The sequence below is a fragment of the Ylistrum balloti genome, unplaced genomic scaffold, assembly GCF_031769215.1.
Source record: "Ylistrum balloti isolate Yb309-2 unplaced genomic scaffold, AGI_CSIRO_Ybal_v1 Utg370142, whole genome shotgun sequence".
Classification (NCBI taxonomy): domain Eukaryota; kingdom Metazoa; phylum Mollusca; class Bivalvia; order Pectinida; family Pectinidae; genus Ylistrum; species Ylistrum balloti.
The window spans coordinates 355,967-382,413 of NW_026782148.1; the positions used below are offsets into that span (position 1 = coordinate 355,967).

The following is a 26,447-nucleotide window of genomic DNA, read 5'->3' on the forward strand; positions in this document are numbered from 1 at the left end:
TCCTTTTTTTCAGTCACAAGAAAGTCAACTGCCAACGTGCTTTATATTGACAACCGAGACAGAAAAGAACTCGGACAACGAGATGAATATTCACAGTCGAGACAGAAAAACCCCAAACAGCGTCAATATTGACAACTGAGACAGGGAAGAACTACTCGAAGAGTGTACAAAAGACATACCAGTGAATAGCACCTTAGAAATAAAATAAAGAGCCTAAAAGAAGCAGACTGCATTATACAACTGTTTCGTCCTTAACAACCTTCAACGTGAATTTTGACAAACTTGAACGAAATCGAGATTTGTGATGTAAAAGGAATTAAAATGACGTAACATGTGCAGAAAAAGGAGGTGTGGTATGAATTAGCATCTGATTAAACAGAGAGTCTCAAACACCATTGACAACGACGACAATGATTTAGTCACAAACGTCACGTTGTGAGACAAATGAATAATGTTTAGTAAAATTTTAGGAGCTCGATAAGTTTATGGATTCAAATTCGAATCCAATTACGATATCTAATGGCTTGAGTCATTAAGTTTGGCCTTGGATGAAAGTATCAATTTGTGGTTCATAAAAGGTGTGTTGATGTTATAACTACTGTACGACCTTATGTTGTAAACGAATAAGACGTAGAAATGACACTGAGTATAGCCATGATTTATGTAATTTGTTTATCTAGTTTTGTAAGACAGATAATCTGTCCTTTATACTTTCATAATATCTATATTATTCTCAGTTTTCCTTTGTAATTATTAAACTCACCATTAAACTGTATAGCGTTTAGACATACATTAACAGTGACATTATACTGCCTTCTCTAAAAGTAGAAACTCGAGACCCACAAAATCTCGTTTGATACTAATAACGTAAATAAGAGATTGAAAAACATTTTTTTTCATGTTGATATGAAATAATAAAAATGGTAAAACGATTTCTCGATTGCCCCTGTTGGAACCTCGTTATAAAGATTAATTTCTCGGATAAAAACCTCTTAACTCGACCCTTACCGACTTAAGTGGCCATTGTGCCACGAGTGGTTTAACTCTTCACAAACTCAATGTATTCGAGTTAATGCCTTTCATCAGCCCACGCTTCACTTGTGAAGTTGTAATCAACTATTTATTATCAATCATTAATTGTAAAAATATTTAGAGACCCCGTTATGCAGGCACCATGTTGATATGTTTTCGCCAAAAGGAGGACTGTTATTTAATAACAAGAAACCCACACTTTCCTTTTTAAGTCACACGTAGCCAGACAGTTAATTGAGCTATAAATAAAATCTGTTGAAATGGGGAATATCAAATTGAAAACAAACTCTTTAACCACTCTTAGTTATTTTAAGACTGCCTTCCTCAGCATTACCGTAATTATGTTTTGGTAACCTATAAGATTGACTTGTCCATAATTCTTTGATATTTTGTTAAATTAACAGGGTACAATTGTTGGAGTAAAATACGTATAGATATTTAAACACAACGTGAAATCGGCTAAAATTTCAGAGCTCATCCGCTGTCAAACTTATTGCGATATATACCGAGCTACGGGAAGTAAGGAATTTGCTAAGTCAACGAACACCTTCGAATCACGGTAGTTCTTCCACAGGTGATACATTTAAACAAAATATCGATATTTTCTTATCATTTCTCTAATGTGTTTTCTTGTGAACTGTTTGGTTTTACCACGTGGTCCCTCCCCAACACAAAGAAATATTAGTAGCGGGAAAGCCATTTCATGATAGATGCTTTTACAAAAAATGTACTTTACGCCAAAATAATTCAATATTCCAAATAAGGATAAATATTTGAATTATGGCAATAATCTTTCTTTTTTAAACTAACGAAAAAATATATATGTGGAAAGTTAACTTCATTTCGATGACTTAGTTTAGCCTTTTGTGTTGCTGTTTTCATAGCGATTCGAAATGTCTACAGCTGTGAGAAAGCCCAAAAGTACAATAAAACAAGGTATACTACATAAACTTGAACACTTGCGTGGACAATAAATCTTGCAAGCCCTCCCATTATCGACATTTTCCAATAAAATAAACTTTAAACAGAGATTGGGAGTACCTTAAAATGGACGGAAAACGCTGTACAAACTTCTGAATTTGTATATTTCTGTGTAAATATATCCTGGTAATACCCTTCACGGCGATATTTCCATCGAGATCAAACAATATCAATGTTAAGATGAAAGCAATAAAAAGTTAATTCTATTATCTGATTTTGAGTGTTTTATACACTTCAGTTTCGTTTCTGAGCCATCCGACATTCACAGTCGATTTCCAATGTCCAGTTTGACTACCCAATTTATTTGGGAAACCCCTTTCACATGTAGAACTAATTACATCACGTGACAGTTTGAAAATGAGGCAGTGCGCTTGTGTACACACATGTGATGGTGGAATAAAACACAGTGAAACAGTATACGTAAAACACGTGTTTTTCGACACCCGAATTAGTTATGGACGAATAGACGTTTGATAACTCAAATACGAATACGAAAAATGTTAGATGGATAATCAATATTTCTGAAAAAATCTCACATCAGCCGTAAACGTATGGTAAGCAACACGCAAAGTTTTAACCTAGACCACTTGCTCAGCTGTCAGTCAATTCAGAAGAATACATGCACCTCCCCGATTGCTTCCCATCTGCCATAGTAAGCTCCTGCTCATTTGGCCATCCTTCACTTTGTGGATGACATTCACGATTCAGGATTCACGAGGAAAGCCTTTCTTGTTTACTGAAGTGGTGTGTTATCATGTATGGCACAAAAATTTACATATGCAGACTGTTGATCAACGGCGAGAATTTTTCCTTTTACAATACCTCAATCAAAATTAATATTAGTATATTTCAGCAAACAACTAGCATTCCACATTATGTGATGTACTTTCAAGAGGATTTAAAAGTTAAACGGTACCCCATACTCAGATTCTTCAAAAAATTTGTGACGTCATTGAAATGCATAAAATGTCAACAATGTATCTTTTGTAAGAATAAACTTAATGAGACGTAACACCGTTTTTTTCTGTATTTTGAATTGCATATGATCAATTTTAATATCCCTTATTTTCTCATTGATTTCGGCCTTAGTATTGCCAAAGAACCGCTCCTTCGATGAGGAAGACGCAGCTGGTTGTATGGCGTAGATTTTGTTCACGGCAAATTAAAGTAGCTGGATCATTACATCCTCTCAAACTTATGTTGCTGCTATGAAGCATTTAGTACTATTAAATACTGATTTGATACCGGTAGTAAACTTTAAACCCAAGCTATATTTGGTACTATGATTTACCTCGTTCACAAGAGGATCCTGTAAATTGTTTCAGACATGCACACTGCTCCGGGCCAACACATGTTCCACCATTTTGACATCCTCCGGTGCAAATTGCTGCAATATTCAACGGTATAAATGTAATGAGTTTGTTTCAAATAAATTCAAATGTCCGAACTCTCATTCACACCCTAAACAAAGAGTTCAGGTACAACTTACGTTCCATACATCCAAGATGGCGGCGCCGACTTTGACGCTTCCATCCAGGGCAACATATTCGCACGGTATCGTGGATCATTCTCCGATAGAACACGGTTCTTGTGGCCGTCCGATAAAACATCCTGGAAAGGAACAAATCATAGTCACGTGATCGAGGACAGGTTGCAGACATGTTTATTTCGCCATGTGTGTCATTTAGGACTATTTTTAGCGTTCGTTAGTCGTCCGCACTGAGACCATATTATGGTTTTTAGCGTTTGCAATTTGAGATGACGTCCTGTATGCTTATCTTCATGTGCCTTTATGACCTTTTTAATTTGTATCAAAAAAGGTAATTAGTATTTCAATGTACAAGAAATTACGAGCCTCTCAGCAGAAATTAACCATTAAGCCTATCGGGACTGGTGCAATACTGTAGTTAGCATCCATGACGTAATTTTATAAGCGGGACTGGAAATATCAAATTTTACATCATAAGTAGCTATCATCGTGTATATAATGGATCGCTTGACCTAGTAATAATGTTATCATGCTCGCAGAGGAGTGAAAAGGTCTTCCGGTATCCTTCCGGTGTCACTTAAGTAACTGTACAGACACTGATCACTTTGACACAGTGACACGCTAGGGGTAAACCGGACACCACAGTGGTCACGTGGGCAACCAGTGTGTCTAAGATGAAAAAATATATTGTACTATAACAGAGAAAAAGTATGCCGAATTGGATATAACCAAACAGCAATACAAACGAACTGATTTGCCATGGCGAATTATTTTTATTGTTTTTCAAACTTAATTTATTGACAAATGATTTCAAGTGCACTGTCTTGCATTTGTAAAGTATTTGTCAGTATGGACAGATAATGACCTGTAGTATTAACTGGTCTGTACTTACTTCTTGCCCTTACATGATGTACCGAGCCTTCGGCAGTTGGAATGATAAACAGGTTTCTTATACGTCTGTTTCATAGGAACGATTTCATTGAACAGCTTCGTCACTGGACACACACGGCGTCTGTAAGATACAGATTACATGCGAACGTCATCGACAATCGGATGAAGATTAAACATAGGGACAATGACCCATAGGAGGTTACGTGTGCATGACCTGCCAAGAAATCGTACAATATATTCCTACAAACTGTAAACAGCTATTTTCAAACAACTGAAAACTATATCATAAGCCGTTTTAACAGCTATCATTCACATCATACAGTGACAAAAATAACTGCAAGAAGAAAAATTGTATTTCATCAGTAATAAACATAAAATGACTATTTTTTTTTCAATATCAGATTATAAAACGGCCAACAATTGTCTGCACTGTTTCACTATCGAAAATAACTGAAGGCAGCATTTGATAATACAAAAATTCGTCGGAGTGCTTAAAGACAATTTTTGTCCGTGTTTGAAAATGACATACCAAAATAGGATATATAATTAATTTAAGAAAATAGTGAAGTTAACTTTCAAAATCCGTGTGAATTGAGTGATCAACATCGTCTGTAATGGCTGCCTAGAGGACTGGTGACCAATACCAGCATATAGTAGAGTATTCGCCAACCCGTGGGCTATTGTTACCAGACAAAGATACACGATACACTCTGTACGTGAGAAGTGTCCCGTACGTTAAAGTTACCAGATAAATGTACACGATACACTGTATGTGAGATGTGTCCCGTACGTTAAAGTTACCAGACAAATGTACACGATACACTGTATGTGAGATGTGTCCCGTACATTATACTAACCAGACAAATGTACACGATACACTGTATGTGAGATGTGTCCCGTACGTTATAATTACCAGACAAATATACACGATACACTGTATGTGAGATGTGTCCCGTACGTTATAATTACCAGACAAATGTACGCGATACACTGTATGTGAGATGTGTCCCGTACATTGTACTAACCAGACAAGTGTACACGATACACTGTATGTGAGATGTGTCCCGTACGTTATAATTACCAGACAAATGTACGCGATACACTGTATGTGAGATGTGTCCCGTACGTTATACTAACCAGACAAATGTACGCGATACACTGTATGTGAGATGTGTCCCGTACGTTATACTAACCAGACAAATGTACACGATACACTGTATGTGAGATGTGTCCCGTACGTTATACTAACCAGACAAATGTACACGATACACTGTATGTGAGATGTGTCCCGTACGTTATACTAACCAGACAAATGTATACGATACACTGTATGTGAGATGTGTCCCGTACGTTATACTAACCAGACAAATATACACGATACACTGTACGTGAGATGTGTCCCGTACGTTATACTAACCAGACAAATGTACACGATACACTGTATGTGAGATGTGTCCCGTACGTTATACTAACCAGACAAATGTACACGATACACTGTACATGAGAAGTGTCCCGTACGTTATAATTACCAGACAAATGTACGCGATACACTGTATATGAGATGTGTCCGGTACGTTATACTAACCAGACAAATGTACACGATACACTGTATGTGAGATGTGTCCCGTACATTATAATTACCAGACGAACACTCCTTGAATGACGAGTAATACTTTATGATCCGTTTTCGATTTGTAAAACTTCACCCTATCAATTTGAAACGTAACATGCACGATTAAAAACGACATAACGTTCGAGAAAAGATGCTGTGCGAGAAGCGAGCTGATAACATGCCACACAGACTAGTCCTGTGTGTGTTTAGAAGCTTAAACTAACAGCATTCAAATGTAAACAAGAGAAATATCACAACCGATGTCATATCAAACCACACATAAAATTGCCAGAAAATACGTTCTCTTTTGTTTATAATTTCAAACATTGGACAAACGTGTCCTATATTGTGGCTCCTTTTTCGCCTCAATGAAACTGAAGATTTACTGACATGATTGTGTTCCCCGTGTTATTGCACTTATCTCGCTATGAAAAAGTGTGAAATCAAATCTTGTGATCAAAGAAGGGTACAACGTTAGAGATATGTAATATGTTTATCGTATTTATCTAGTGAAACTTAGACCCGAGATAACCGAAGCCAGCGGAAATGTTACACAAATAGTTCTGACTCTTAGGCAACCACTCTGTACATGTCTGTTGTGTAAAAAATGTTGTATTTAAGACAGTGAAATGGTGAAGAAATTTTCTGATTGCAATAACAATAATATACACAAATAAAAATATATTAAATACAAACATCCTAATCGTGTCGTAATTAAAATGTTCTTGAAGTGTTTTTTTCTACAATAACTTCGTGTAAAAAGAAAGAAATGAAAATAAATTATGTCCGTTTCACTGTTTATTTATAAACCCCGACTGTGTACACTTAGTGCTGATAGGGATGGAGCTCCGCTCCGGAATAAGGATGGTTTAACGTTTCACGTTCCAAATGCCTCCATATCGAATCGAACCTAGAACTGAAAACCACAAGGAGGATTGCTTTCTCGGTTGCTGAAGGATAGACTACATAGCATTTGCACTTTTGATTAAAGGCTTATATAATCCTATTTCACTGCGGGCTATTTAACGAAAATTGCATCGTAATGTGAAAACAATTAATTACGGTTTAAATGCTTAAGAAAAATTCTCACGTGTAAATAAAATCTTAATTCAAACATAAATTCGATGAACATCTGGCAAAAATATGAACAAAAGTAAGATTTACACGGAGACTCCTAAAACGTTGTGCAACGTTAGGCTATCTAACGAACATCAAACACGTCAGCTTCATATCATACAACAGAACCACCAGGTATACCAACGAGCATCACACACGTCAGCTTCATATCATACAACAGAACCACCAGGCGTACCAACGAGCATCACACACGTCAGCTTCATATCATACAACAGAACCACCAGGCGTACCAACGAGCATCAAACACGTCAGCTTCATATCATACAACAGAACCACCAGGTATACCAACGAGCATCACACACGTCAGCTTCATATCATACAACAGAACCACCAGGCGTACCAACGAGCATCACACACGTCAGCTTCATATCATACAACAGAACCACCAGGCGTACCAACGAGCATCACACACGTCAGCTTCATATCATACAACAGAACCACCAGGCGTACCAACGAGCATCTAACACGTCAGCTTCATATCATACAACAGAACCACCAGGTATACCAACGAGCATCACACACGTCAGCTTCATATCATACAACAGAACCACCAGGCGTACCAACGAGCATCAAACACGTCAGCTTCATATCATACAACAGAACCACCAGGCGTACCAACGAGCATCAAACACGTCAGCTTCATATCATACAACAGAACCACCAGGTATACCAACGAGCATCACACACGTCAGCTTCATATCATACAACAGAACCACCAGGCGTACCAACGAGCATCACACACGTCAGCTTCATATCATACAACAGAACCACCAGGCGTACCAACGAGCATCAAACACGTCAGCTTCATATCATACAACAGAACCACCAGGTATACCAACGAGCATCACACACGTCAGCTTCATATCATACAACAGAACCACCAGGCGTACCAACGAGCATCACACACGTCAGCTTCATATCATACAACAGAACCACCAGGCGTACCAACGAGCATCACACACGTCAGCTTCATATCATACAACAGAACCACCAGGCGTACCAACGAGCATCAAACACGTCAGCTTCATATCATACAACAGAACCACCAGGTATACCAACGAGCATCACACACGTCAGCTTCATATCATACAACAGAACCACCAGGCGTACCAACGAGCATCAAACACGTCAGCTTCATATCATACAACAGAACCACCAGGTATACCAACGAGCATCACACACGTTAGCTTCATATCATACAACAGAATCACCAGGTATACCAATGAACAACAAACTCGTCCAACTTCATATCACAAAACAGAACCACCAGGCGTACCAACGAACAACAAACTCGTCCAACTTCATATTACAAAACAGAACCACCAGGTGTACCAACGAGCATCACACACGTCAGTTTTATATCACAAAACAGAACTAGCAGGCATACCAACGAGCATCACACACGTCAGTTTTATATCACAAAACAGAACTAGCAGGCATACCTATGAGCATCAGACACGTCAGTTTTATATCACAAAACAGAACTAGCAGGCATACCAACGAGCATCACACACGTCAGTTTTATATCACAAAACAGAACTAGCAGGCATACCTATGAGCATCAGACACGTCCAACTTAATATAGCACAAAGAAATAAAATGTTTCTCAATTAAATTACTATGACGACCATAAAACTTATCTAAGATATACATAAACCTGCATATCTGAAAACCATATGTACAAATTGTCTGCTAGTTTCTGACATACAGCACGAAAATTGTGATACTATGAAAAGGGCTTAGAAATTCGAATCTACTGCGACGTGCAAAAGACGTAGGTTGGGGATGCAGGGATAACACGTATGTTCTCAAAGACACGGCTAACCATGTCTGTTACCGAAAACACGGAGATCATTGTCTGTTGACGACACAGAATGCTGTCTCTTCACAAAGACACATAGAACAATGTTTCTATACATATATACAGAGAAAATTGTATCTCGCAAAACAAAAGAAAACACTTTCTCTGGATAAAACTTCAGAGAACACTTGCTTTTGACAAGGACACGGAAAACAATATATGTTGTCAAATACACAGAGAATACTAACCCTAGACAAAACTACCATGAGCTCTATCTGCTAACAAAGGTACAGTGAACGCAACCTGCTGACAAACAAAAGGATAAAAATGTCGTTGACAAACAACAAAGAAAGCTGCCCGTTGACAAACAACATAGAACACTGTACACTGACAAACAACAAAGAAAGCTGCCCGTTGACAAACAACAGAGAACACTGTACGCTGACAAACAACAGAGAACGCTGTCCGTTGTCAAACAACATAGAACACTGTACACTGACAAACAACAAAGAAAGCTGCCCTTTGACAAACAACATAGAACACTGTACACTGACAAACAACAAAGAAAGCTGCCCGTTGACAAACAACAGAGAACACTGTACGCTGACAAACAACAGAGAACGCTGCCCGTTGTCAAACAACATAGAACACTGTACACTGACAAACAACAAAGAAAGCTGCCCGTTGACAAACAACAGAGAACACTGTACGCTGACAAACAACAGAGAACGCTGCCCGTTGACAAACAACATAGAACACTGTACACTGACAAACAACAGAGAAAGCTGCCCGTTGACAAACAACAGAGAACGCGGCCCGTTGACAAACAACATAGAACGCTGTCCGTTGAAAAACAACAGAGAACACTGTCCGTTGACAAACAACATAGAACACTGTTCGCTGACAAACAACAGAGAACACTGTCCCTTGACCAACAACATAGAACACTGTACGCTGACAAACAACAGAGAACGCTGTCCGTTGATAAACAACAGAGAACACTGTCCCTTGACCAACAACATAGAACACTGTACGCTGACAAACAACAGAGAACACTGTCCCTTGACCAACAACATAGAACACTGTACGCTGACAAACAACAGAGAACGCTGTCCGTTGATAAACAACAGAGAACACTGTCCCTTGACAAACAACAGGGAACACTGTACGCTGACAAACAACAGAGAACGCTGTCCGTTGACAAACTACATACGTGTTTGTAGTGCGTTTATCATAGTATGTGTGATGGTATGTATTCGTGTTTGCTTATATGTTTGTAATATATGTCATATGAAAATAGTAATTGATGAATATGATAGTTTGATACTGCTGATTTTTATTGCTATGGATGAAACTTCGTTTGAAGAGTTGAACTTCTTAATATTTTTAGTGCAAATTAGAATTAAAGAAGAGTGTAGAGAGATTTTCGAAATGGTTTGTTGGACAAGCCAAGTGAACTTGAATGCAGTATCCATTATGTAATACAATTTCCCGTGTAGTGGTCTCGATCTCTATGGTCCCATGTCCACATGTAACCGCTCGCAAAACCGACTGGTGTTACTGATCAAAGAGTACGCCAGCATGTTAGAGTGACAAACACGGCCCTATAGATCCAGAAGATGATTTCATAAGTGAATGAAATGAAGATATTTAAACGAAAATGACAGTCTACTTCAACACACCTATCGCTGGAATGTTTCGAACATGTGCACTAGTGAATGACTTTTTTCTTAGCGAAGAGATGACATGTAGCCGTTACGGGAAGCGTACAAGATATCAAAATATCGCAGCCATGCGGGCCATAAATGTCGCGTCATGTTTGTGGGGACACGTGCACTTGGAACACCGTGGCCAATTTCCTGTAGTTATCTGTGATGGAAGGTACGTACACTGTAATCCGAATGGAGGATATTCATTGTTTTAATTCATCTTAATATACTTTATTATTAACACGAGTAGAGTTACCGTCCTTGGATAATGGATGTGCAATTAAAACCTGAGGAATTTGTTTGTGATTTTTGTTTACATTTCTGATCAATATGAGGACTTGAAAAAACTTAATTATGGCACTGAGATTAACGTTGTGTGTAGTGTCATCATTGTGGACTTAAGTTTCCATAACTTTCCTATACTAGACATTCTCTATATGACAGATCTGTTACATAAAAGCCCAATACACCACAGTGAACCTTCGTCATTACAAATCTAGGAAATTCAAGTGAACAACTCTCAGACATCTATATGCTGTTTCATTATTTAGACGGTGGATTTGCGCCTCACGAATTAAAAAGAGTATTATGGTGTCTGGACCGGTGTTAACTGAGTAGTGATATGAACTTGTCGCGTATTACGGAGTACACAGTGAGAAACAGACAACAGTCATGCCCCGCTAAGCAAGGACACTAGAGCGGACTTGTTCGCAATAATAGTTGGAATGCGGAATTAAATTTTGGATCGGTAAGATGACATCGCTTATCAAAATAACTGAAAATCAAAGAACTACTGAAGGAAATTCGTCAAATGAAATCGGAATTTATGGTTTAAAGTTGAAAAAAAGCAAAGCACTGGACGTACTGGCCGCCGTGTCGGATTCAGAATACGATGCGGTTGAAAGTGATCCCGAACTCAAAAAGGTTTACACTATTACAACTTGTGATGTAAAGTATTCAAGAAATGAAAAACAATCGCGTTCAGAATTGAGTTATGGGTTAATAGACAAAGAAGTTCATGGTGGTGGATTGTACTGCAAGGAAACGGAAACAACAAGTAACATGTTACCAGAAAAAGACGAAATCGAATTGATTGCGTCGCCCGGGCAACAGTCAAACAATATGTCGAGTAGACGCGAGCCGCATGCCGAAATTTACTCACTCTTTTTATATGGGGTAAGAGGGATAGATTCGAACTGGATAACTATAGAGATAGAACTCCGGTATTCGTCTATAAATCTCCCACAACGACTCCTACAAGGCTTCTGAGAAATTTGTCGAAGCATCACACTGCTTATACTGTGCAAAAATGTATTGCGTATTTCATAGAACGAAAATTTCATGTATTTGTAGATTTTTTTAGCTAATCGTAAAGTATTTAATGATGTATGGATAAAGGATATAATGTATAAGCTATATAAATTAGGCTTTCACGGAAAATTCTGGAGAATTCCGTACCATTCTTTTTCTTGTGTTCATTCATCAGCATTATTCAATTGCAACAGAAGCGAGACAAATCCTATTATCTATAGGGTCGTTATGATAATCGACCTTGCTAGCGACCTTGATACACAATTTACAGGATTAAAGATAGAACATATTCCCTGTATACTATTAACAGATGATATCCTATTATTATCTGCATCACGCATTTTTTGATAAGGGCTGGACATGGAGTATAGGTATTCAACTTTATGGCACCTCGAATATAATCCCGTCAAAAGTTCTTTGTATGTGTTGCTGAACGTCGAGTTAGAGCTGATGACCAAGGGACGTATTGATTGTTAATTAGGCAATGACGTTATTCCATTTAAGACGAGGGCAGATTGATAAGTGTTGAGCCTCATTTTTAAGGGTTTGACTTTTTGCGGACATATTGCATTAGTTTTCAACCTTCAGTATCTATAAAACCTTTGCAAGCGATGTTCAAGGGTCTCAATGCCACTTTTAAAGAAGTCCTTTTCTTGACCGTTCAGATAGTCTTTCACTGATTTATGACGTCATCATTTGACCTAAAGGGGGTACCGGGAATTGCCTTTTTCAAAACTGGATATAGTTGAAAGTCTGATGAAGCTAGAACAGGCGAATAAATCGAATGCTCAATTAATTTAAAACTACAATCGTTAATAGCAGCCATGGCAATGCCAGACTTGTGAACTTGGCATTGTTCCGGTGGAACAAAACACCTTTACTGAGTTTTCCGTGGTGACTGAGTTAAACATTTTCTTTTAACTGCCTGTGGAGTGATGCACACTATATGACATTGATTGTTTGTCCCTTTTGCAGATAATCAACCATTAGAATACCATCAATATCCCAGAAATCGAGGCCATACTTTCCAGCTGATTAAACAGTCTTTGCCTATTTTGGCGAGGTGCATCTGTTGTTTAGACTGTTGTTTGGACTCTGGGGCGATTTGATGAACACGTGTTTCATCTATAGTTTCAAACCTCTGCAGAAAGTTAGCAGTATCTGCCTCTAAAAGGTTAAGATTAACACGCGACAAAGTCCGCCTGGTGTGCTACTGTTCAACTGTCAGAAGTCTTGGTACCCAGCAAGCTGAGAGATTTCCCACTGCAAGATCTTCATTAAGAATGCAATGTACCCTTTCCTGTGAAATCCCAATTTTCTGGCTGCATATCTTTCTGTAACTCGTCTGTCAGCCATAACAATATCATGGACTTCATTGACAATTTCTGGGGTTGCAACGGTGACAGACATTCCAGGACGGGCGTCATCATCAAGGTTCTGCCTGGCATTCTTAAATTCCGCCACCAACCTTTTCACTGTAGCATAGCTTCCTAGTTTTGCTATCATATCAGTATGGATATCTTTAGGTGTTAGGTCTGCCTTATGCATGATTTGAATCACTGCTCTTACAACGATTTTGTCCATTTTGCAGAAGTTACTTGCATTGTTCACTTCAGAGTTAAACCTTTTCCGCATAAAATGACCAAATGCGAACACAGCTTTAAATAAGAAATAGAGCTGAAAAAGGACATCCCTGCTAAAATTTTAAACACAAGGCTCAAAACGTATCAATCAGCCCTCGTATACACTAAAAGATGCTGGTATAATTTTTATTCCTAATTTGCAGTCAGATCAGAAGATTGATTAAGTGGTCAATGTGCGTTTCTCTTCGGAGATCGAACTTAAGCGCATATCTCCGATTCTGAATGGGAGAATCGTATGTTAAATATGGCTGAATATGTACCGAAAATACTTAAACGGATGTTGCAATGCATTAAAATTTACTGTACAAACCAAAATTCTTACGGATATAATTGTCTTTATGTGTTCAGTACTTCATCTTAATGAACCTGTTGTAATCTTTTTTTATACGATACATTATAACACTTGTAAAATCTTCATCAGGAGGAAATAAAAAATGTCTCTGGGACATAAATGTCACGTCACGTGATGGTATGTACACTGTAATCGAGTTGTTCCGAATAGGGGACATGTATCGTTTTAATTTATCTTTTTAAAGATTTAAATGAAAATAAAGATAAAATTCCCATGTCAAAAATTATATTTTGAGAGGGATATTTGCATTAAGATTTAAAACATATTTTCCACGTAATCATACCGCGTCTTTAATGCAAACAAGATAATAAACATTTTAAATGATACTGGTTATAGTACGTGTACCACAAATGACAAAACTGAACATGTAAATCTTGCCGTCGGTTAGATAGATAAAGCATGCATTTTCATCAATGTACCAATTAGCACAAGGACATAGAGGAATCGCCAATTTAACACCATATTTATATTTAAATGGAATACTCAAGGAGGCTATCAGACAACACCTTAGGGGGATTTTAGTAAGACACTACAGTTTAAGGCATTAATACAGTCAAGTCTTACATTTTAGTATTTTGCACTGCCGAATTCCCAATGTGTGTATAACAGTTAATGGTTTATATTAACCGAAACATAAGCAAATCATTTTCAAGCACTGAAAAACTACTTTGGCGAACATTCTGAAGATTGAAAATTTTGTACATTTAATCCATCAAGTATGGTTAAGTGTGGAATTCTTTATGTTAAAAATGAATTCATAAGTTTGGGGCTGATTTTTCAGACACACTCCGCCCAGTGTTCTTGTCACTGATATTAAGTTGAAGGTCAAACCATTGATCAAGCTCACTCTAGGTGCTTGTCTTATCAAGATAATTTTGACATTAATTTCGTGAAATTTATATATAAATAACAAATTCTCCTGATGAAATACACACCCTCTCTAACTTGTTTAAAATGCCACACATACCGTGGTGGCGATACGCTTAGGCTACACCAATATACTGTTACACGGATATCGTGATTCATGTTACATGTCGCAATGTCGTACACGACCTCATACTGTCTTCTTGATCATAAAAGAGAATATAATCCTTTCAAAGACTATATAACAGATAAATTAATGTGCAAATCTGCTCTAAAAAGGCCACCAGCTCACTCCCAAATTCTGGATTCTTATTCTTTATTTTTGTATATTGTCATTTTTTTAAATTTCAAGCCTCTTTATAGCAAAGTTTCTCTATTTAGCTGGTCTATACGTATCACGTCATGTTTTTTCTTTTCTCTATTTTTTAGAGTAAAAATGCTGGATTGTTTTATGGTACTGAAATATCCAAATGTACAGACTATAACAACATTTTATATAAATAACGGCTCTTTGAGAATATGTGACTACATGTAAATCTCAGGTAAATGATACACCCATACATACATTTATATTGTACAAAAATACAATACATTTTTATCTTTAATTCCTGTTTTATTCATGACATGATCTAATACAATTAAGACTTCAAAAGCAAGTATCTTTGGCATCAAGTTTCTTATCAAGATAAAAACATCAATTTAAAGTGTCAAATTGTCATAAATATCACAGTAACTAAACAAGAACTTGAAACATAAAAATACCTCATAAGTGGCACATTAAGATGGAAGGATAAAAAAATTCACTTCAAAGGAAGCAGATGATACACTGTGTCATCATACTCGATAAATATCTATGTGCCCATGCAGAAATCTGTCTTTAAGCTGACTGAATCAAGTGAATCAATATGATGCTATTTCCTCTCTAAATGTCTGGGTTTTTCTGCCAACAGCCAACTGGATAATTTCAACATCATTTGTCACCTGCAAGGACTTCATCGTTTATACAATGTTATGAATAATTTCTCTCTGCATCGATCTCTTTTTAACACAAACCATCACTGTTTCCGCTTTTAGACCAAGATAATAAGGAGGATGGTTACCAATGTGTTACCATACTAACTTAGTTGTGGAAATGCGTGAAAAAATTTAAAAGTTGGCTGGCTGTCATTATGTTTTCTTTTTGTTTTTTGAAAGGTTAGTAAAGTGGGGTTGAACCATTTGTTTTGTAAGCACCATGTATAAAGTACTGATGCTTCTTCAAACGAGTTTTTGTGATCCCAAGTTTAAGAGATATCCGAAAAAGTACACGGGAATAGGTGGTCAGGATGGGCATTTTCTTCATCTGCACTATTTGCTAGGAGAATTCGAGAGAAATTTGAGTAATGTGAAGTTCTCAAAAAGGGAATGATTTCATAAAGAATTAGATTATCCACATCATACATATTCGGGATAACGTGTTTCTATTGGTGACGCTTAAAGTTAACAAATACTGTTCATACAGTATCGTTGATTTGTCGATATGCCTGGAAATAGAAAGATGAGTTCCCACCATACCTGATAACACATATAGAAACAAAAGCAAGCTGTTCCAGAGCCCACCTTTTCACCGGACTCTACAAAGGGACATCACAGAGAACGGAGACTTTCCTTCCACAGTGCCTGTCTTATAATCTGGTTTAAGATTTATTGAAAAGGGTTTGGAAATAAGAGAACGCTGCTGCTAAATACTAGTTTAAGAATATCCGAGGATTTTGGAAAACCACTGCAAGTGAAGTAATGATACTTATAAAAGATTACTAAAATATTGTAACGAGAAAATTGAAAAAAATTACGTAGTTTGCTCTGGTTCTAATTCAATGTTACTTTTCTGTGTGATGTGTTACGGTGCTTGTAGAGAAAACCGTGACTTTTATTAATTACTACATTTTTGGCTTGCAGTTTTCGCACCATTTTAAAGATATTGGGCCTAATATTTTGAATACGCTTTGAAAATGAATTATTTTCAATGATTATATATTTTCCCTCTTTTTTCGTCGGTTTCGGATCCAATTTGTATTTTGAAGTCCACATGTTGTCAGTTAAATTCATTACAAGGTCAATTTAAGAATATTTCGAAGTCATTACTGGAACAAGCAGATGGAGGTTTTGTTTTTCACACTTTCGTATCTTTTATTGCCGTCGTTATTTCTCCTGCCCCAATTTCACATGAGACTTGAAAATCGAAACAAAAGTCGTAAAACAGCGCAAGTGATAAAATAAATGTTGCCCGCTATGACAGATTACTTTTAAAATAGGGGTTTTGTTGCCGTGACCTGAAGTTATGTTCCCTTTGGAGATAAGGTGATATAATACCGCCTGACCTGACAATGATATGCCAAAAAAGACCGGTTTGGTGTTATACTTATTTTTGAGGAAATGAAAGATATATATATATATATACGATACTGTAAACCATTACATATTACAATGGAACATTACACTTAAGTAAGATATTACTATATACCATTACACTTAAGTAAGATATTACTACAGACCATTACACTTAAGTTAGATATTACTGTGGACCATTACACTTAAGTAAGATATTACTGTGGACCATTACACTTAAGTTAGATACTGACACAGACCATTACACTTAAGTTAGATATTACTATATACCATTACACTTAAGTAAGATATTATTAGAGACCATTACACTTAAGTTAGATATTACTGTGGACCATTACACTTAAGTTAGATATTCCTATGGAGCATTACACTTAAGTAAGATATTACTGTGGACCATTACACTTAAGTTAGATATTCCTATGGAGCATTACACTTAAGTAAGATATTACTGTGGACCATTACACTTAAGTTAGATATTCCTATGGAGCATTACACTTAAGTAAGATATTACTGTGGACCATTACACTTAAGTTAGATATTCCTATGGACCATTACACTTAAGTTAGATATTGACACAGACCATTTCACTTAAGTTAAACATTCATATGGACCATTACACTTAAGTTAGATATTCCTATGGACAATTACACTTAAGTTAGATATTACCACAGACCATTACACTTAAGTTAGATATTGACACAGACCATTTCACTTAAGTTAGACATTACTATGGACCATCACACTTAAGTTAGATATTACTATAGACGGTCAAAATCACAAGTGAGATATATTTCAATACACGTATGTTAGTATATGTATCGTGATGAATTAAACTGCATCATACTTACATTTATAAACATGGCAACATGTAGTGTAAAAATGTGTCATAATGTTCGAGGGGCAGACTTTCTAATTTCTTGTGTTTGTTTTGGTATGTAATTGATCATTTCCACCGTGTTCAGAGGTCGTTAAGGCACTTTGCGAATATCAGAAGAGTGCGTGTTAACATTAAGATGTACTTGAAGTGATTCTAACGAGGCGATAAGGACCACGGTACAGTAAAAACATGTATTACGTCTATTTTTAGAATCAAACTTCTACTTTTTAGATATGTATATATATATAATTTGATTATGTTTAATCACAAATAAACATGTTTTTTTTTCACCGCAAGGACATTATGGAGGTAGGTTAATCTTCGACCTTATGGCTACTTAACTGTTCTAACACAGACCTTTCCTTACAACACAACTGCATCCCTGATTCAGATCTCAGTATACAAATCTCTAAAATGAGGCTTCATTTCATGTTCGTATTTCGAAGGTCAAGGCCGCTGTAAATGACAAAACTCACATAAAATTAATTTATCACTCTCCTGACTTGAAAAATACATTTAATTTGAACGGAATATCAATTTATGATTCATATGCATAGCATATTGTCTGTCAACAAAGATACTGATGCTGATAATAATCAGCACACTTCAAAGTGTCGATAAAAAATCGAATTAAGATTAAAATAAAAAAATCGAAATTCAATTCAATCTTATCTGCGAGGCAAAGTTTACAGTCTGTGGTTCCGTAAACACATTTCTGGCTTATGATGGTATATGTTGTCCCTGACTTTGTCATCCTACAGATGTGGTAACAAATAAATAATCAAGCTAATCATTTCTCTCTTTTGGTAAATGTAGTTAAACGTAGATTTTTTTTAGAAATTGTTATTTTATCTTTAAGATATCCATCATAAACACGTGTGATTTTGTGTTGAGCTTATTTTTATCAGAATAAGACTTAAAGCTGGAGATCTACAGCCTTCGTTTTATCTTATCCTAACGGCATGTGTAAACAGACATGCAAATGTATATGCTCCAAGTTTCTAGAAATGTGTCTGTTCCATAACCTTATCATTCATGAAATACTGGCTTGTGTCACTATCGAGATTTTGCATTTGGGGTTTCTCTAATAAAATTGCTATCAAATGTCTCGGTGCTTACATGGAACCAATCCCTTCTAAATATACATGTAACACACACTAATATTTTTCAGAAACCACGCTAGAAGTTCACATCTGATCGCGAGAAAAGACATGTTTTTTCTAAAAGCGATATATTTAAAATCATCAAACAAAAAACATGAGATCTAATCCCACTTTCATCATTGGGACAAGTAGCTAGTCGCTAACTGAACATGTCGCTATACAAAGTAGCCAGGTACAAATAAGTTAAGTTTTTTTTTTTCGAAAGGAAGACATCTTAGGTTTCAATGCTGCCACTCATTTATCTCTCAGAGTCTGGATATGTGAATTGTTGCGTCATTTATGATAACACATGCGCACAATCACCGTCGCATTTTTGTAACTGATCTGAAAAAATGGAATGGCCGACATACCGCTATTTTGAATTTGCTGGTTTGAGATTATTATCGCCCTTTTTTGAGAGGAGATTTCAAATTTTATATAAGAGTGAAGAGTAAGAGGAAAGAGAGAAAGAGAAGAGAAAGTATCAAACTTATAAAAAATAGATACAGATCATACAATGGGGAGCGCTAAGATCTCTCAAGGAACTCTTGTTCATTTAGGTATCAGTCTCTTGGTGATTTGATGCAATGGCTTTAGATGAGTTATGTGTAGCTGTCATTTAAAAGCAGTTAGTGGAATCACAAATGCCTTTGATACACTGTTGTTATCCTTCCACGGGGTGAGTTTTGAAGAGTGGAGCGACGTTGCTACGCTATTTTTTGTCAATAAATGAGACCCATTTTTGCAAGAAATCATCATAATATTGTAAGCGGTGTCACATTTCTGTAATAGATGGTGTACCTATGACAATAACAAAGTTATTATGGACTCGATACCATGTCGTAATCAGTAATTCAGGTTCTAGTGATATCACTGCACTGGATTAGTTTTGGACAATTAATCCGCATTTGTGTGTTATTTTTGCCCATAAAACGACAGAATCTTGCAATCATTTTAAGACTGCATACGGCATTATATGTATAATTAAAAAAAAAATCGCATCCATGACAATAAAGGATGGTTGTCATATCCTCATCGTACATAAGAAATTAACACTTGTACTCAAATGTATTTTGTCTATTTCATGCTGGAGAGAAGATGAGAGGACGGCACTTTCAACAAAAGTCATCACTGCTAAATATTTCATTGCTCGAATGAGATTAGTTGCAGTTGGTCACTGATATTGTTCAAGGCCGCCAGATATTTCCAATATTAATCAGATAATATATTTGGCACCAATATATCAGGCTTTATCATTTTTTACTTGTAGAACATTGATATTGCAAGTATAACCTACCATTTAAATTCCGTCCTGTAGATATATAGTGTCTGTGTATTAGATATGTAGGTATGGTCCGTTTGTAGAATAAACACTGTCTCCAGGAAAGGAAACTATGATTGATTGGAAGGTACTGTTCGAGTCAATTTTAATAACCAACGAAAACAACTCATTTTGAGTGTAATGTGTTAACAGAAATATTTTCAGTTGGATGAGCACAACAAAGGTAATCTAATATTTTAATGGGGGTCACTTTGTAATTATAAATTACTTTTTTTCTTGGACCCTTGATTTTAACTGTTCCTGTCATATTGTTTATTCGTTGAATAAGAGTATATATGAAACAACGCAATGAATGCCCTCGCAAAAAATGAATAGTTTTAAGTGGTACCCAGAATTCCTCAGAAAAATGTCATGTGACTTTTCATATTCATTCTTCACCTACACACTCGCAATAGATTTAAAGGTTTTGATACCTATATATAAAGTTTGATAACATGTAAGATTTAACGCCAATTAAAATTTTTTCTACATGCATTTATGTATTTAACGAAGTTTTCATGTGACACAAATATTTTCATGCGAAAAAAGCCGGCGAATTAGGTTATTAATATCATCATGTGCTGCTTGTACTTGGCTGAAGTATGTAGTTCACAGTACGATGTTAAGACCTAATTATACGTATATATTAAATTTGAGAGTACCCATAATGGTATAGCTGTATATATGTCAAAGTCATGAGAACTGAATGACGTAGCTGTCCATATGGTGTGATTTAGCTTCAGAAGGCTAATTCGTGAACTGTTGTTTTCAATTTCTGTTTAGACATGTGGTGATTTTAAGATAAGTCTTTACTCTAGGAATTTGCATGTGGTAATTTGTTTCATGTCGTATATGTGAGCTAATCATGGTGTTAATGCGTACAGATGGATTCGAAAGGTTGTATTATGTCGCTTATTAATACGGATTTGCAAAATTAAGACACATAATATTTGAATATTAAATATCCTTTTGTTGTTCTGTTTTCGTGTTCTGTTGTTTGTCCTGCAAGATAAACTCAATCAAAGAGAATATATATATAAATCGTCAGGGACGATGAAATGTGAAGATCTTCTGTCATCTGTGACATTTTACATCAAACCGTGCCTATTAGATACGAAAGGACACATACACATTGTAAATCAATATATATCTTCCCGAAGTACAAGATGGCGAGTTTATGATCTTTAACAGCAGCTTTAAGCATATAAGATTATATTTTGTTATCGTAGGTCATAATGGATGACTTTTCAACAAGTATCAAGTGACCTTTTAACATACTTTAAAATAGATAAAAGTAATAAATTGTAATGTATATGTATTCCTGTTGCTATGTAATATCTATATTGTTTGGCCTCTGTAGAATGAAATTAATCATATTCGTTAATACTAGGTGTATCCTATCATTTACATCCACATTAAAAAGTTAGTATCAAATTTATGATAAAAAACGATTGATTTCGTGAAAAATGTACAGGAAATGAACGCGTGACACCCAGCACAGCATGGGAGATCGACTGCACGTGTTAAAGTGAACGTACACATGGTACAACCGTTTCCCTGTCTAAATTACATCACCTTTGGGGTCCATTTTTCATTTCAGTAGGGTGCGATGATATCAATGGAAGTAAATGGTGAAACGATTAAATATTTGAATATATTTCAAAATATCATTTTTTAATTTTGTATTTTCGTTTGCATTAAAATTATTTTCGATTCAAATGAAAATAGCCTTAACTTTGTGTGTATATTTTACATTGTCAAGTTAAACAAACATCTTTTGGGATCATGATGAGAAAAAGTAAATTCAACGTCGTTCATACAACAGTCACTGTGAGTGAAATCAATGAGTTAAAAAGGAAATAGTAATTAAACTGTTGTTCTTGTCAAATAGCAATACTTTTAAAAATACGATAGGAGAGACAGTTCTTGTATTGATCTAACACCTCGATACATCCATGGTGAAAAACTTGCGGGCATCGTTCACATATGGCTTTGTCAGCTGAAGAATATTTTAAGACAAAATGGAATAACATTTTTGTTTTCTAGTGGGATTAAAACCATATCTTGATGTGTTGTCATTTTTCATTATTGTTGGGTCAATGCAGAACATCAAATTCATTATTCAAACTAATGATGTTTAGTATAGCAGTGACAAGAATTATGAGCTGCCGGATCCCGTTCACTGCTGATATATAGAATCTGTTTAAATCTAACAAGCTAGGGTCCTCAACCATGTGCATACACGAGTATGAGAGAAAAAAGAATGCACTTTTCATGCCGGAAATCGTCAGCATTCTTCGCGCGATCAGCGGTATCACTGTTCCGCAGTTCACAAGATTTGTTTTTGGGGGGATTTATTTGAGCAGGTCGCTTGACCTACTATAAAATGTGCACGTGTTGACTTAACATGGCGTAAATAGTTACTAATAATTCTTCGAACACAGCCATAAGTAATGAAAAGCAATAAAAACCATGTAGGTGTAAGTTTTTAAAACAATTTAAAGTTGAGAAATGCTGACGTTTGAAAGTCTGCAGTAAATTCTCAAGGTCAATCCGCTATTTTAAAACTTAAACTTTGTCAAGACGCAGGTAACATGTGTTCTGGGAACACTGAATTCTATTTTTTTTTTTTTTTTGATAGGCAACGCCGCTTGATTTCCATTTCATTGTCGACATCATAGAAAACATGTTTTCTTTTAATTGCTTGAAACCCACATATTTTCTAATAGAAACATCCTGCACGATGCTGAAATACACCTGAAACGTTCACCTGGGCTACCATCTATACGTTATGTGCAGTGATCTCGGAGTTTTTATGTCACAATGGTTCCCAGTGGTGCATTTTAGTATCATGTGATCTTTTATCTGTAAATTTTTGCTGTGGTTGGGTAATTTCCTGTCGTATAAGCCAAAGTTTACTACAACTTCGTAGGAAACGTGTATTCTATAACATTGAAATGGCCGTCACTAAGTTCTAAAACCACTTTCAACGACGTTTAGGTTTTCTCAGTTGCCCTAACAATTAGAAATGATGTTATCAGACACAAGTAAGCTTCAATCTTATTCAATTTGTTTTCCTTCCTCGGAAATGAAATCAGCACCTTAAAGAGTTTAATGTCCTCTCACATCTGCATCTTGACAAAACACAGTTGTGACCGCTGGTAAGTGGTCTGTCAAAACCACTGCTGTCAAGATGAACAGATACCGTATTGTATAATATACGACAAACAGATCTTGGTAATGCAGTTTCATTCTTTTGCAGAGTGTACACAATTTTAAAAAATCAACAATACATTCTTTTGATCTTAATTACCCAGCGGTCTTTAATAAAAAAAATACTATTTGCTGTTCATCTTTTTTATCGTTTTTGAAATTTATTTGTAAATTCAGTGAACGACAATGAAAATGAAACAAACGTTTTATTGATATCACCAACCAATCAGCTTCTGGCGATAAGTTACAACGAAATGATCAGCCTGATAAATTGTCACGTGTTATAGGGATTTTTAAAATTATTTTTTTCGTTTATAAATATCGGTGTCAAAATTTGTGGTTACTTGTTTAATGTAAAATACCACGAGCACCAGGCTGTGGAACCTTGGCACTGTTTATCACGTGGCATCGTCTGCGTCTTCGGTCCTTTCGGGATGGATAGTACGTACATTACCTAAGACATGATCGGGTTCGTTATTTACAGGACCGTCTACAAGAAGGTTAAGTTTTACCATAGTTGTTTATATTCCTCATTTAAAAACACTAAAACGACCATTGTCATCGTGTCATTGATTATCCAACTTTTTCTCTGTTAACTTTTAGTATACAGTTTAGAGATATTTGTGAAAAACGAAAACTGCAAGATCTTATCAAAGGATGATGTTATACCGAAAGTCATAAAAGCAATACAGGGATCATGCAGTATGTTAGGAATGGATAATCGTTCTGTTATATATCAATACGTAATTTATCTACAGAAATAAAAATGTTATCTTGCAAATATTTTGATGTTGAAGTAATGCATGGCAGCAATATGTCAAATTTAAAGAATACTAATCACTGTCATACACATCATTTCCAGCATCATATGACAAGTATTCCAAAACCTTGAATCGTCGTTTTGTTTTATTCATTTTAACGTCATTGCAAAGTAGTGATTCCTGTCGTTGGAAACATTGCTGAGTTCAAGCCAACGTTTAACGATTAAAAGATACAGATATTACAAAAACGTATAGCTGATCGGGATGAAAATGTTCTGATTGGATAGCAATACAGTCTCCATGGTTTAACGTTTGCTTTTTTCACTCACTGAATGCTGTGTAAGCGTTATTTAATATCCAGACGGGTATACTCGGGCCACAACCAGACATTATATCATATATATATATAAATCATTGCAAACACAGTTAAGCATAAGCGCTTTGTTAAATCTTCTGATGCTTAACAACAATAACAATAGTGTTGACATCATAGATAGTTTGACTTGAGGTCAGTCTCGTGTTATACTGTTAAATTAAGGTTTAAATAATCTAATAAGGTACTTTTCCTTTTTTCTCGCTAAAGTTGTATTTGTTTGCATTTTATAGAATGGAAATAAATTGCTATATGTATATGAGGTATTTGTTATGAGGAATAACATAATTTATTTGTCGTATCTTCATCCATGTTAGATAAAGTGTCGAACCATGGATTTGTCTGTTTCGCCCTCTCTCTGGTAGCATCACCATCAGCCAGCCATAGGTATGCACCTATTTTGGCCTTTGTCAATTAACAGTGGTTGACTTCCCACTTCATAAAAGATTTCCTCTTCAAGTGTTCTTTTTTTCTATTTGATCGTCGTGTAATGTCGTGTCTGAGCATTGCAGCTGGAAATTGCATTTACCGCACGTGCAGTTTGTTGGAAACCGTACTCCGTGAACGTTGAATTCCAACATATTCCTAATTTTTCATAGACATTAAATGTTTTGTACTACTTTAAGATTAAAAATTGCTATTTCCTTTGTCATACATTGTTTAAATACATACATGATAAAAATAATTTCTCACAGATGGCTTTGCACTACAGATCTTTATTTGTGTTTTGAATTATAAGATTAACTTAATCTTTATAAGTTTATATCAAATATGTCTTTGTTGCTTTCGCTGCGACATACACTTGGTGTTTCATCTTGGAGAAAGATATGACAGGAACTCACCTGCATCTCAAAGTAACGTGACGTTTATCAGACGGACATTGTAAGTACTATAACTCCTTTTAGATAGTCAGAAAAAACCTCGCTTGCTTGTTCAACCACGTGGGATTATCATGATAGAGCGCATGGGGAAAAACAAAAATGGAAGATTGATAAAATCATTATGATTTTAGTTAATTGGAGAAATGAATGTGAAACGAACAGTTAAGAATCGTGAGAAGATTGGAGGTTGATGTAGATACTTTTTATCGAAAGCCGGATCCATTAACTCAGTTTAGAATACAGAATCATGAACTGTATGTATCACTGAAGTTAGGACAAATATACACACAGATATCTATACCCTCGTGCTTAAAATGGACACGTTTACTTGCTTCAGCCTTTTAACTCGACATTCTCGAATTGAATAAGTGTATATGAGAGTTCCTTATCTGCAGTCGCCATCATAGATATGTGATCACGGATAGGCACAGGACAAGCCAGCTTCATAAAAACAAATTTGTTACATAGAAAACGATGTATATTTAATGCACATTTAAATGAACATCTACACGATTTTAATTAATTTATGCGTCAACTAATGCAATTTACAGAATACGAAAAACAACATTTTACATGGTTGAAAACCAAAGTGACAACTAGCTTTTGATAATATTGCCAGTTTAAAAACTTTAATAATGGCTCGCAGCTGAACATCGAAAACCATTATAG

General features: G+C 35.9%; 1 protein-coding gene across 1 annotated transcript in view; it reads right to left on the minus strand.

The window, feature by feature from the left end:
• Window positions 1-26,447, minus strand: part of LOC132550758 (epidermal growth factor-like protein 8) — a 45,419-nt gene that overhangs the window by 8,985 nt on the left and 9,987 nt on the right. The window contains exons 2-4 of the mRNA XM_060214851.1: window positions 4,395-4,514; window positions 3,503-3,624; window positions 3,305-3,400 (exon numbers count right to left, since the gene is read on the minus strand). Of these exons, the coding sequence (XP_060070834.1) occupies window positions 3,305-3,400; window positions 3,503-3,624; window positions 4,395-4,514 (338 nt within the window). The remainder of the gene's footprint in view (window positions 1-3,304; window positions 3,401-3,502; window positions 3,625-4,394; window positions 4,515-26,447) is intronic.